General features: G+C 38.1%; 1 protein-coding gene across 1 annotated transcript; it reads left to right on the top strand.

The window, feature by feature from the left end:
* The first annotated feature begins 261 nt into the window (after nt 1–261).
* On the top strand, nt 262–12,496 carry LOC124721132 (prostatic acid phosphatase-like). Its single transcript, XM_047245946.1, has 2 exons — nt 262–390; nt 12,212–12,496. The coding sequence occupies exons 1-2, from the start codon at nt 301–303 to the stop codon at nt 12,362–12,364; spliced, it is 243 nt and encodes an 80-aa protein (XP_047101902.1). The 5' UTR covers nt 262–300; the 3' UTR covers nt 12,365–12,496.
* The last annotated feature ends 406 nt before the right edge of the window (nt 12,497–12,902 follow it).

Here is a 12,902-nt window from a genome sequence, read left to right on the forward strand (position 1 = left end):
GACTGCTGGTTATTATCCAGATAAATTAAGGACACTGGCTGCCAGAAGTTTGGCTTTGTTTTCTGAAAGTCAGACGATGAAACGTCTTAATGGAGGTTTGTCTTTTGCTTCTCTGACTTATGTTAGCAGCTGTGCAATAATTCTGTAAGATATTCTAAAATAATTTTAAATTTTTCAGGTCCTTTAGTGAAACACATTATAGAAAAAATCCAGTCACAAAGTAACACTTCAAGAACTGTGTCTCCAAAATTTCTCATGTTTTCTGCCCACGATGTTACCATTGTGAATGTTCTCCAAACTATGGGGTTCACAGAGCTATTAAAGCCACAGTATGGTGCAGCAGTTATCATTGAACTTCATTCAACAAATGACAGTGGTTATGAAGTTAAGGTATGTTGACATTGCATATAAAATAGTAATTAGATGTCTTACATTTATGTTGACTGCACTGACATTCTATATATTTATTCCTGTAATTAGTCATGCTAGCTACAAAAATATGATAGATCGTGCTTTCATGAGCAGAAGATCATCAAGGTAGTTCTGCTCATATTGACTGTTTTATTCATGTTCAACAAAAGGTTGTTTTCATTCAGCCAGTACAAGGGCCTTTCATTGCTTTTGTCTAGGTCATTTCTTTTCTGCCATTGTGAAGTGTTAGGTGAGGAGAAGGCTGCATTATCAACAAATAACACAAGTACTGTTGATAGTAGGTTTCCAGGGAGATCAGTACTAACAAATGTAGAGTATTAAATGTAGCATTGAGCCTTGTGGTACTCCTGAGGTGATGGATAATTTATTTGAAGGAGTTGTTCTTCCATCAGGTGTTGTTATTTCCATCAGATGCCTTATATTTGACAGACATGATTGGAGAAACTGATTGTAGACACATCTTGTACCATATATACCCAGTTATGTAAGAGTAGATATTAATTTACTAGTTCAAAGGCTATTGTTGGATTCATAAAAAGACTAGAAGGGTAATGTTTTAGATTGACTCACACTGTTTCAGATTATTAAATGAAGAGAGAGCTTCAGTGTTTGAATTATTTTCTTATGAATGCCAAACTGATGTGCTGTTAATAAGGAGTTGCTTTCAAGGAAGACAACACATGCATTGTGGCCCATGTGTAACAGGCATATAAACTGCAGAAGATACATGCTCCACAAGATCTGGTGATTTTCAGAGAACCAAAAGCAGTCAGAGAACCAAATGCAGTCATAATAAATAAATGAATCTGTGTGATGACAGATCCCAGGACAGTAACTTAAGGAACATTTGATTGTATCACACACAAATTTTATCTCATTACCAACCTCTTTTTATTAGGTAGCTAGGTATATCACTGAGGCTAAATAAGAGGGAAATTTCATATTCCTAATAATTTGGAGAATGTCTTTCAAAGTTGTACTAGTTAAGGAATGAGATTTCTCAGATGTAGAGCATTTTAAGTGGAGATATTTTGCTGGTGGAGAGCAGCCTGCTGATAAAATATTATCTGTAATTTTAAAAAAATGTTTATGTACTGTATTACTTACGTCTGATATCATTTTCTTGTTGACCATTGAAGTAGAAAGATTCTGGAGTTAATGATTGGTGCCAATATGTAAAGTCTTCTTTTACATGATTCCTTGAAACTCTTAAATATTCTGATACTGTGAAGTCTTCAATATTTCTTCTGTGGATGAAAATGTATAATGATGTGGAACTTATTTGTGGTAGGCTAAACCTTAAAAAGAAACTCTGGTGGAAAAATCCAGATAAAATTTGGCCACCAGAGAAAAGGCAGCTAGGTATAATGAATTACTTCTACAATTATACAGAGTTCATGCAAAACAACTTATTCAGCAACTAGCTAAAGTTTATTGTAGGTTACTGAAGTAACAAATTGTTCTGAGTGATTTAGAAAAGGCTCAAGTGATTTCTGTTGCCACTTTCGAGTGCCACTTTGCAATCAAAGTTAGTTTCCCAGCTCTGTCTGCATTCAAGATAAGTCAGCTGTTGGAAGAAACAGCCTTATGGATTGCAAAGATAAAATATTGTTGAGTTATTAAGAAGAGAAACAGTTCTTGACCACTCCATTTAGAGAAGTTATCAAGTTTCTGCTGTAATGCAAATGGAAATCTAATAAATGGTGGAACATTTTGCCATGGTTGCTGCCCTGCTAGTTAGGATCCAGTTTTCCAATAATGCAAAGTGTTTGTAGATCTGGATTGTTGGGACTTTTGTTTTACCAGTCATGAAGCTTACAGTAATCCCTTCTGCATGTTGGAGCTTGAATTTGTTTTGTCTGCAGCTTCTGATATTACCTGGTCATGATAGTCTATTACAGTATGCTACAGGAGCTCATAGCAAGAGAATTAAAGATATGCCCCCCTCACCCTTTTAAAATGTATTTAGGTAATGCGATATTTCATGATTGGTGGAGCAATGCTTTTTCAATCCCATATTAAAAACTTGGGAAGGACTACACATGCTCGAGTAGCTCTTAAAGTGTTGCCCTTACCACCTCCATAGGAAATACTAGGTGGTTACATTTAAACATAAGAGTTCTGAGTGATGCAGTTCAGGCCATATACATCGCAGGATGGTGACATCATCATAGGTATGTTCATTAATGAGTGCATTTGCGAAGTACGCTGAAAAAGATAATAGTTCCACTTTCTGCCACTAAGTGAAAATATGGTGCTGTAAGCAATCAGAATGCATGTGTAATGTTCCCTGTTTCAATGTCAGTATGCTGTTTGTCACTGGGCAATGCGTGTTGACTTCTTTTGTGAAGTGACTGTTGGTATAAAGGGTTAAGTTTTGCATACGAAATGTAATGACTGTTGAGAAGAATGATCATGCACTGCTGGTAAAGTTGTTTTATCAGAATGCCAGCAATAGCAGCACTGCATTGTGGGAATATCATCAACAGAAACAACTGCAAAGAAGCCTGATGTTAATAAATGGGCTATAAAATATAATAAAGAAATTTGAAGAAACAGATGTGTAAGGTGGTGCAGGAGGGAGAGGGAGGCAACTCATTCCCACAGCAGTTGTTGATGAAGTTGTTGTAGCTATAGCCTGCCATGCAACACGTGCTTCAGATTCTGCAACCAGTGCTCAGGCTGTGTCATGGGAATTCTCTCCATCCTGGGAAACAGTTAAGAAGAGTTTGTGATGCATTTTACACTAGTGACCGTACAGTATTCAGAATGTGCATCAAATGAAGCCTCAAGAAAGGCTACAACTCCATGACTTTGTCTATCATTTTTTGGCACAGATGGAACTGGGTGACACGTGGCCATGGAATATCCTTAAGGTGGACAAAGCACATTTTACTCTGCACAGTGTTGTGTATGTCCAGAATTGTCACATATGGGGTTGTGCAGGAACATCCATTACACATGACTTATGTGACTGAGTGATGGGATTTTATAAGCTCCTTCATTCTCTGTCTGTTTTTCTTTGAGGATGACACCTCACAGGCCTATAAGGTGTACACTGGCATCTGCTTAATATAAGGACCTCCTTGTGCGACATGTGATTCCAACTTTGCAAAAATGCAACTGTGTCCACACCACTATTTTCATCCAAGATTGGGCAACATCACATGTTACTTGCCTGGTGAAAGATTTGTTTTGAATAACCTTCAGTAATGACCACATCATCTCTAGGCAAATTTTATGTTCTGTACATAGAGTATGCTAGGTTCTTTTTTGTTTTGGAGTAATGTAAACAGGTAATGTTCAGTGTTTAAGTGTTAATACAATCAAATGTCCTTAAGTGGTAAATGAATGTTTTGTTACATTTCCTCTCAAACTGTTACCTAATAATAGTACTGTGTCATGCCTAATTCAATTCCTCAAGCAGAAGTGGATGAGTTAAACATCTGAATTGAAACCATCATACAACAGAAGCAGTACGCATCTGGACATGGGTTCCTCTTCAAATTACTCTTTATTGAGTCCCCTATACAAGTTGTAGAACTTTGTAATGGGGATTTCTGAACTCCCTGTATGAGGTTTGTGGAGCACATTTGATTTTAAACTTCATGGCTGCTACATCATATGGACCTGAGCGTAAGGTTCTTGAAAGCTCTGGATGTTTTAAAATGTGTGTCATAGTATGTCATAGGTAGCAGCCTGTGTATCCTAGTTCGACAGAGTCTTCGTGTAATACCAACTTGGGTTGGGATGATAGGTTTAAAATAATTCATGTGCAGTGTACTGTGAGGAATTAATTTAGTCATTGGGGTGTTTTCAATGAGCCCTATTCCCAGTCTGTGTTTGGACTGGTGAGGCCCCACGTATATCAGCCCGCAAACGTAACAACCATTTCATAATCTGTAAGCAACAGTGCCTTTTGAATCCAAATAAAACCTCTGTTTTAGAGGCGGATGTGAAGAATGAATAAAGACTGAGAGGGTGCCTCTTTGGCTTCTTGGGTTTGAAACAATTTAAAAATAAATGAGCTTTGTACATATATTTAAGGTTTTATTCGGTAAAATTTTAAACAAGTATTTACCTCAACTTTATTGTGGTGTATAAACAATGATGAGCCAAAGCATTTTCACCATTGCCACCATGAGACTGAATACTACCTGTTGGTGGTGCAAGCAAGTGATGTGGCAAAGAAAGTATACAAATGAAGCAGAGACAATTACGGAATCATTCTTGAAATGATATGGGCAACAAATGGGGAAACCCACTGACACATAAATGACTTTAACAAAGTGTACATTGTTACAGGCTGGCACCAAAGAATGAGAATCAGAGAAACAGCAGAGCTCATTGGCTATTCTCATGCTACACTTGTGAGCATCTATGGAAAATGGTTGAAGGATAGTGAAATCATCAATAGGCAACAAAGTGTTGGATGTCTATGCATCATTATAGGACATGGATGTTGAAGGATTGCCCACTCTATGCCAGATAGATAGTCATCTGTGGTAGATCTGATGACAAAGTACAATGCTGATGCAGGCACAAGTGTTTCAGAGCACACCGTTCAACGTGGCGCTCTGCAGCAGACATTGCCTATATGTTCCCTTGATGATCTGATAGCATTGTCAAATATGCTTGCAGTTGGCATGGCATCATCAAGATTGGACTCTGGATCAGAGTCATGCTAAGGTGATACTGAACCCCTGGTAGGACTGCCAAAGTTGTGACACCCCACTCCATTCCGCTGACCCCCCACCCCCAACCCCACCCTCCCCCTTGCCTGCATGCCAACCTCCTCTGCCATGAAACTATTTTCCTGCAGTTTTTCCTACACAGATTTAGCAAATTTTATACTCTTGTAAGTATAGTTTAATGAAAATGGAACATTACTGAAAAAATTGCTTAAATTAACTGTATTGATAATATAAAATATTACATACAGCAAATTAAAAGTATCAATGTTGTAAATAAATTAAACCTTGTATAAATTTTTTGAAAATCTGAAAGTAAAAAAATCTAAATTTTATTATTTATGACAATTATTGCACACTGTATTAAGTATGAAATATAATACATTTTATTTGTTTCTCATACACTACAAGGGGCCTCCAACAAGTAATGCAACCCATTTTTGTCCTCAGCCAATTTTGGTTGAAAAATTCAGAACTTGTTGTGGGACATCATGGAATATTCCTGCTTCAGTCCCTATAGTTTCAGGAAGTTCTGATAAGTTGCAGTGCTGTGCATAGCCTTCAAAATGGGACCTGTAAAAGAGGTGCATTCCAAGCAGAGAGCTGTCATTCAGTTTGTTTTGGTGGAAAACCAGAGCATCACAGATATTCATATGCACTTGATGAATGTCTGTGGAGACCTGGCAGTGAACAAAAGCACGGTGAGTCATTGGGCAAGGCATTGTTATCATTGCAACAAGGTTGTGCAAACCTGTCTGATCTCCCACGTGATGGCTGGCTGCACACAGCTGTGACTTATGCAATACTGGAACGTGAGGACACTCTCATGAGGTAATCGGTGGATCACAATCTAACACCTTGCTGCACAACTGGATGTCTTTGTTGTTAGTGGTGACATACTTGTCCACCAGCTGGAGTACTCAAAGGTGTGTACCCACTGGGTTTCTCGCCACCTAACAGAACACCATAAAGAGCAATGAAAGACCATGTGTACAGAATTGCTTGTGCATTACAAGGTTTGATCATGACAACTTTTTGTCGAACATCGTCACAGGTGCTGAAACATGGGTTCATCACTTCGAACCAGAAACAAGAGTGATGTCCTCGCTTATGTTGCAACAATTAACTCAGAATTGTGTTGTTACCCTCAGGAAATTGAAGAAGTGACTTAGTGTGTTCATTGCCACAAAAATGGAAACAAACTTCTCTTTCTCCGTGATAACCAAGGCCTCACGCAAGATACAGCTCACAAAATTTCATTGGACTGTTCTTCTTTATCCACCCTACAGCTTGGGGATCTTGTACCTTCCATTGGTTTGGCCTAATGAAGGATGCACTCCACAGGAAGCAGTATGCGGATGATGGGGAGGTTATTACCGCAGCAAGATGTTGGCTCTGATGTCAACCATTAGAGTTGTCCCATTTGGGCACACGGGGCCTCCCAGTAAGGTGGCATAAGGCCATCACATTGAACAGAGATTAAGTTGAAAAATAGAATCCTGTAGCCAAAAGAGTGGGGAATAATATGGTATACTTCAATCTGTTTTCAGAAAAGAAATGTTGCACTACTTATTGAACACCCCTATTTTAGTAGTGCTTAAATTACTAATCAGAAATAAAATAAAAAGGGTTACAATTTTAATTTGCAATTTCCTCATTTGAGTGAAACAAGTTCATTGATTATGTTATAAAAGTCACATTTAGCAGCTGTGTTCTGTTGACAAAATATCTAAATTTTACAGTCAGTTTTCACCATAATTGACCTTAAGTAGCTTCTCTTATTATCTAAAATTGTGTGCTGCAATCACTGGTGTTGTCCTTAAATATCCTTAGAGCTACTGTGATGACTGGATAAGGATTCCTTGACCTATCCTTTACAAATATCCAAAAGGGGGCCATATCACTGCTTTTCACCTGTTCTTTCAGCTGGAACCTGAAAGCAGCTATTTTGTTAACTAGCTTGTCTGTGCCAATATTGCCATGAGGTGTTGTGCATACAGTCCAGTCTAGAGGTTAGCATGTGTGCTGCGGGCCACTAGTTCAAATTCAACCACCAGCAATTTTTATTTGTCAGCAAATTCAGCTGTACAGTTTTCAGGATAAGATACAGAGGTTTCATTTACAGTGTTTTTTGACAGGTAAGTAAGATGAAGGAGTGTGATATATGTAAGCTCTACGTTACATTTCATGTATTATTGTGTTATATACTTTAGCTGAAACAGCCTTTGGTCAGAAGCATATATTTGCTTTGAGGAACTACATCACCGCAGCAAAAAATCCATTGATGCAGCTGTGTCAGCCAAGCACTCTGTTGCCAAATAATTCATGTTAATGGTAGACATCTGTTCAGTGGTACTCATTTCTTTATGATAATACTGGGACAAAATGACACTGTAACAGCAGCATACATTTATAATCATTGCCAGAGGGAAAGACTTCTTCTTGCAGGCAGAAGATAACAAAATGAGGGGTAGCAGAACTAGCTTAGCTCTCCTTGGTAGTTTTTGAACTGTCTTTTTTTCAATGGACTTTTTTACTCTCCCTCTGTGTTTGCACCCTTGGCAGGTGCCTATTTTTCCAAGTCCTCATTACTGTTCTGTTGTGGACCAAAGGAAACATGTCACTTCGTCAGATGAATCAAATTTGTGGTTACACCAAGTTGATGGTCATGTCAGCATATGCCATCACCCAGGTGGAAGGATGCTCAAAGCATGCACTGCACCCTTGGTGTAGGTCAGTGGAGGCAGTGATACGATATGGGGGACATTCACCTTGATTTTTGTGGTACCTGGGGTAGTAATTGAAAGCACCATGACAGTTGTAGACTACGTGACCATTATTGTGGACCACCTGCAGCCCTCTCCACTAGATGTCATCCCCAATGGCAATGGCATCTTCCAGCAGGATAACTGCCCATTTCATATGCCACACTCATGCTACAGTGGTTTGAGGAGCATGATATTGAGCTCAGGCTGATGCCTTGACCACCAAATTTTCCTGATGTGAATCTGATGGAACACAGCTGGGGTGTTATCCAATGTCAGTTCCTTGCTCACACACCATCAGTCTGTTACTTGTGGGCACATTTCTCTGGGAAAGTAATAAGGACTTGGTGACACCATGCCATGAAGAATAGCTGTTGTATTGTGTTCCAAAAAGGGCCAACATGTTATTATGTAACTAGCCGTAATGTTATGGCTCATCAGCGAATTGTAGAACTATATTCAGCCCTGAAGACACTGGAACAGATGAAATGTCATTGAAGTAGAAAGTTTTTCACCTGTTCAGATTTCCTTGTTGTCCCATATGACAGATGCCTATGTCAGGGAAAGTGATCCGAAATATAGAGTTAAAACATTAGGATAAACATGTATCATTTTACAACACCTGATAAAAAAAAGTGAAGCACCTGGAAGTCATGGTCATGGTCAGATGTCATTGTAACTTCATACATGTACACACCATCAGTGGGTATGTAAATGATTAGAGTTGTAATTATGTGTGACAGGTGGAACAGCCACTGGAATACATTTGTGTTGTTCATGTGTAGTGTTGTTACCAGGCCTGGTAGGTTTTATGAGGGGTATGAACAACATCAATGTTGGCTGCTCACTGTGAAGGGCATGGACATATTTCATCATCTAATGAGACTGTGTTATCAGCAGCTTACAGAGTTTGAAAGGGGCCTCATTGTGGGTCCTCATTTGGCCAGCTGGGCAAATTGTGCAATATCCAGATATTTGTGGGGCATATGGATGTGACAGTGTCCTGGTATTGGACCACATGAGAATGTGACAGCAGGCATATGCATCATCAAGATTCTTGTTGACAATATCTGACAACACAAGAGATGATCACTGTAATATCCACCAAGCTCATCATAACCTCTTCACATTTGCACGTGCCATCCAGAAACAAGTAATTGACTCCCTGCAACATTGTGTCATCCCACACCATTGGTCATAGGCTAGCAGCAGCCAGAATAGGGAATTAACATCCCTGGCTGCACTTTGAGTGGTCTCATAACTTACAAGCATTGGAAGCATGGACTGCTGATGAATGGTGTCATTATGTTCAGTGTAGAATTGCAGTTCTGCACTACCCTGGATTTCCACCACTGACTTGTATGGAGGCAGCCTGGGAGACATCCTATTTGTCAACTGTTTTGGAGAGGCATAGGGCTGATACTCCTGGATTCACAGTGTGGGGAGCCAATCTGGTGTGAATTTAAGGTTGTGATTGGAAGTGATTGAGGGAACTCTCACGGCACAATGGCATGTTATGGACATCATATGTCCTCAAGTTTTTCCTCTCATGCCATTTTTTAACAGAACAATGCTTGTCCTCACATGGTATGTGTCTTTATTAACTGATTGCATGGTATTGAGGTACTACTATGGTCAGAAATATCCTCAGATCTGTTCCCAATAGAACATGCGTGGGGCCAGCTCAGACGTCAACTTTGTCCTGGTGCCAGTGTCTGGGAAATCAAGGACCAATTACAAAAGATGTAAACCAGTTTACTTTAGGGTAGTATACAACAGCTTTATGACACCTTTCCCAGCTGAACCAGCACATGCTTACAGGCCAGAGGGGCTGAAATGTTAAACTGGTAAATGGGCTCTTTGTAAATTTGACTAATTTTGTAATCATCAAAGTAAAGTGACTTGTCCTTTCCTGACATGAAATCCTGTGAACTGTGGATGAATGGCAACAGGCAGATTCCATATTCCTAGATTCCCATAAAACATTTGACACAGTGCTATACTGCCAACTGTTAACGGAGGCACAAGCATATGAGATAGGTACACGATATGTGAGTGGTTTGAAGGTTTCTTAAGTAACATAGCCCAGTAAATTGTCCTCACCAGTGAGTGTTCATCAGAGACAAGGGTATCATCATGAGTGTCCCGTAAATGATCTGGTGAACATGGTAAGTAGCAGTCTGTGGCTTTTTGCTGATAGTACTATGGTGTTTGGGCAGGTGTTGTTATGAGTGACTGTAGGATGATACAAGGTGACTTAGACAAAATTTATATTTAATTTTGTAGTTGGTGTGATGAATGGCAGCTAGCTTTAAATGTAGAAAAATGTAAGTTAATGCAGATGAGTAAAGAAAACAAACCCATAACGTTTGGATACAATATTAGTAGTGTTCTGCTTGACACAGTCACCTCATTTAAATATCAGGGCATAACATTGCAAAGTAATATGAAATGGAATGAGCAGGCAAGGACTGTAGTAGGGAAGCTGAATGGTTGACTTGGGGTTATTGGGAGAATTTTACGGAAGTGCAGTTCATCTGTAGAGGAAACTGCATACAGGAAACTAGTGTGATTCATTGTTAAGTACTGTACAAGTGTTTGGGATCTGCACCATGTCAGATGAAAGAAAGACATTGAAGCAATTTAGAGGCAGGCTATTATATTTGTTACCAGTAGGTTCAAGCAACATGCAATTAATGAGTGTTGAGGCTCACTTCTGAGCAATTCTATTGCTGCCAATGCACATTTTGTGTAAGGACCTAGAAGATAAGATTAGAGAGATTAGGGCACATACAGAGACATATTGTTAGTCATGTTTTGCTCACTCTATTTACAAGTGAAACAGAAAAGGAAATAGCTGGTAGGGGTACAGGGTACTCTCCATCATGCACCATACAATGGCTTCAGGAGTATGTGTGTGGATGTAGATGTAGATCCTCTCAGCACATTAAGTTTTATTTTGTCTTCTCCTCCCCTTCTGAGTGCTTCAACTTTTTTGTTAGGCAGTCTATTTGATACCAAGGTATGTGTATATATTACTTCATATGGGTATACTGTGAGAAAAGTAGCTATTTTGGATTCTACTCTTCCACTTACACAGCTCAGTAACTGTTTTATGTAACTTTACACAGAACAATATTAGTTGTGTACCTAATGACAATGTCAAAACCTGTTTAATACAAACATCAGAGTTAAGTTGAATTTACAGCTTCAGTCCAAATTCTCTTATAAATTATAGGAGCGGTAGATAAGGTAAAATTTATAAATGCAAAGCAAGCAGACCATCTCAACGATTAAATGTTTAAGTGTTTGCTATGAAATGGCTGTAGTCATATTATATAATTCTCCAGTTTTTTTGTGGGATCTTTTTCAGTGTAACTGTCATCAATAGCCATCATAATTCAGAAAAGTCCTCAGATGTCACAGACAGATTATTTATGCCAGTCAAGAACAAGGGTCTACCAAGCACTGATGCTTACAGGGCTCAATATTTATGTTTTCCCACTCGGAATTTAATCTTATTCCTGTGTTTAATATCAGTTTCTCTGTGGAGAAGCCTTTGTGGAATCCAGACTGAGTTGTTAATAAAATTTTAAGAAATATGGTTCAACATTCCTTTGTAATAAGCTACCTTCTTAGAAATTTTAAGAACTTGGAAAGGGTGATGTCTGAGCTACAGTTTGAAGTAATATATTTTTACAGCTTTCACAAGCAGCTGCTATAACTGTGTACCTCAGTCATTCATGAAACATACCTTGATGCATCAGAGTATTGTAAAGGTGACTCGATGAGGCACAATCAAGTTAGGACAACATTTTAAGATTTCACTTGTTATACTGTTATAATTGGAAGATTTGCTGTTTTTCAGTGACCTTATGATTTTTGTTATCTTTTTAATGGCTTATTTTCAAAAAAATGATGTCTGGAAGTGGAGTATTCTTTCTTTGTCTAGTAATACTTCAGACTGTTTATGTTTTGGGTTTGGAAATTTTTGTGCTAATTGGTATAGTGAAGAAGTTTACGATACAGCTTGCATGGCACCTTTGAATCTTTATAATAAATGTGTGGACCCTGTTCAGTTCTATCTCATGTATCTTAAGTGAAAACAGAACTCAAAGTTTCTAGAAATGGATTAAAGGATGTTTGTTTTGTATGTCTGTTATTCTCATGGTTGCATTACTTCACTGGTGAGTGGATGGCTAACTTTCATCACATGTCACTATATTCAATCAAGATTTTCATTATAATAACAAAATATTTTACCAATCAAATATCACCTTATACACACAATGTATTATTAAATTAATGTTGACTTTGTTACAGGTATTGTATTTGAATAATGCTTCTGACAGTGAGCCACATGTTCTCAACACTCCTGGTTGCACAGACAAGTGTCATTTGCAGCAATTTGTAGATCTGATGAAACCTGTTTTACCAGATGACTGGACAGTGGAATGTCAAAAGCTAGACAGCTAAATAACAGATTTTCAGCAAAGTGATTGTACACTTATATTAATAATAAAATATTTCATGCCATATATGTGATTACACTGCCTCATAAAATTGTACCATATTCAGTGTGTATCTGATAAATGTGAGATTGCATTTTGTCACTTTTTTGTAAATAAATTTAAAATTGTTACATGTACATAATACATTTTTATTGAGAGAGAAGGAAATGTGGTCATCCTTATTTCATCACAAAGCTATCAGAATTATAAACTTATTTTCACATAATATACTTTAAAAGTTAAATCATAAACTTACATACTAGTGACTCACCAATGTTATACTAAAAGTCCAGTTTCAGTGTACTGTGTTCATGTACAGTTTAACTATAATATATCGTTTAATTTCATAAGCTACATGGAAACTGATCACTATTTGAAATAATGTAGGTTTACATATTTTATTTCCTTCTGCTGTATTCTTTGTCAATAACAACATTATCCTTCAATAATTCCTCTACTGAGTAATAGCACTTTTGGACTAGCATGCTGTACAATTTTCTCTT

This window comes from Schistocerca piceifrons, chromosome X (assembly GCF_021461385.2).
Source record: "Schistocerca piceifrons isolate TAMUIC-IGC-003096 chromosome X, iqSchPice1.1, whole genome shotgun sequence".
Taxonomy (NCBI): domain Eukaryota; kingdom Metazoa; phylum Arthropoda; class Insecta; order Orthoptera; family Acrididae; genus Schistocerca; species Schistocerca piceifrons.

Coding starts and splice junctions, on each gene's coding strand:
- LOC124721132 (XM_047245946.1), top strand. CDS start 301: ATGGGGTTCACAGAGCTATTAAAGCCACAGTATGGTGCAGCAGTTATC. Junction 391..12,211: donor ACAGTGGTTATGAAGTTAAG/GTATGTTGACAT, acceptor ACTTTGTTACAG/GTATTGTATTTGAATAATGC.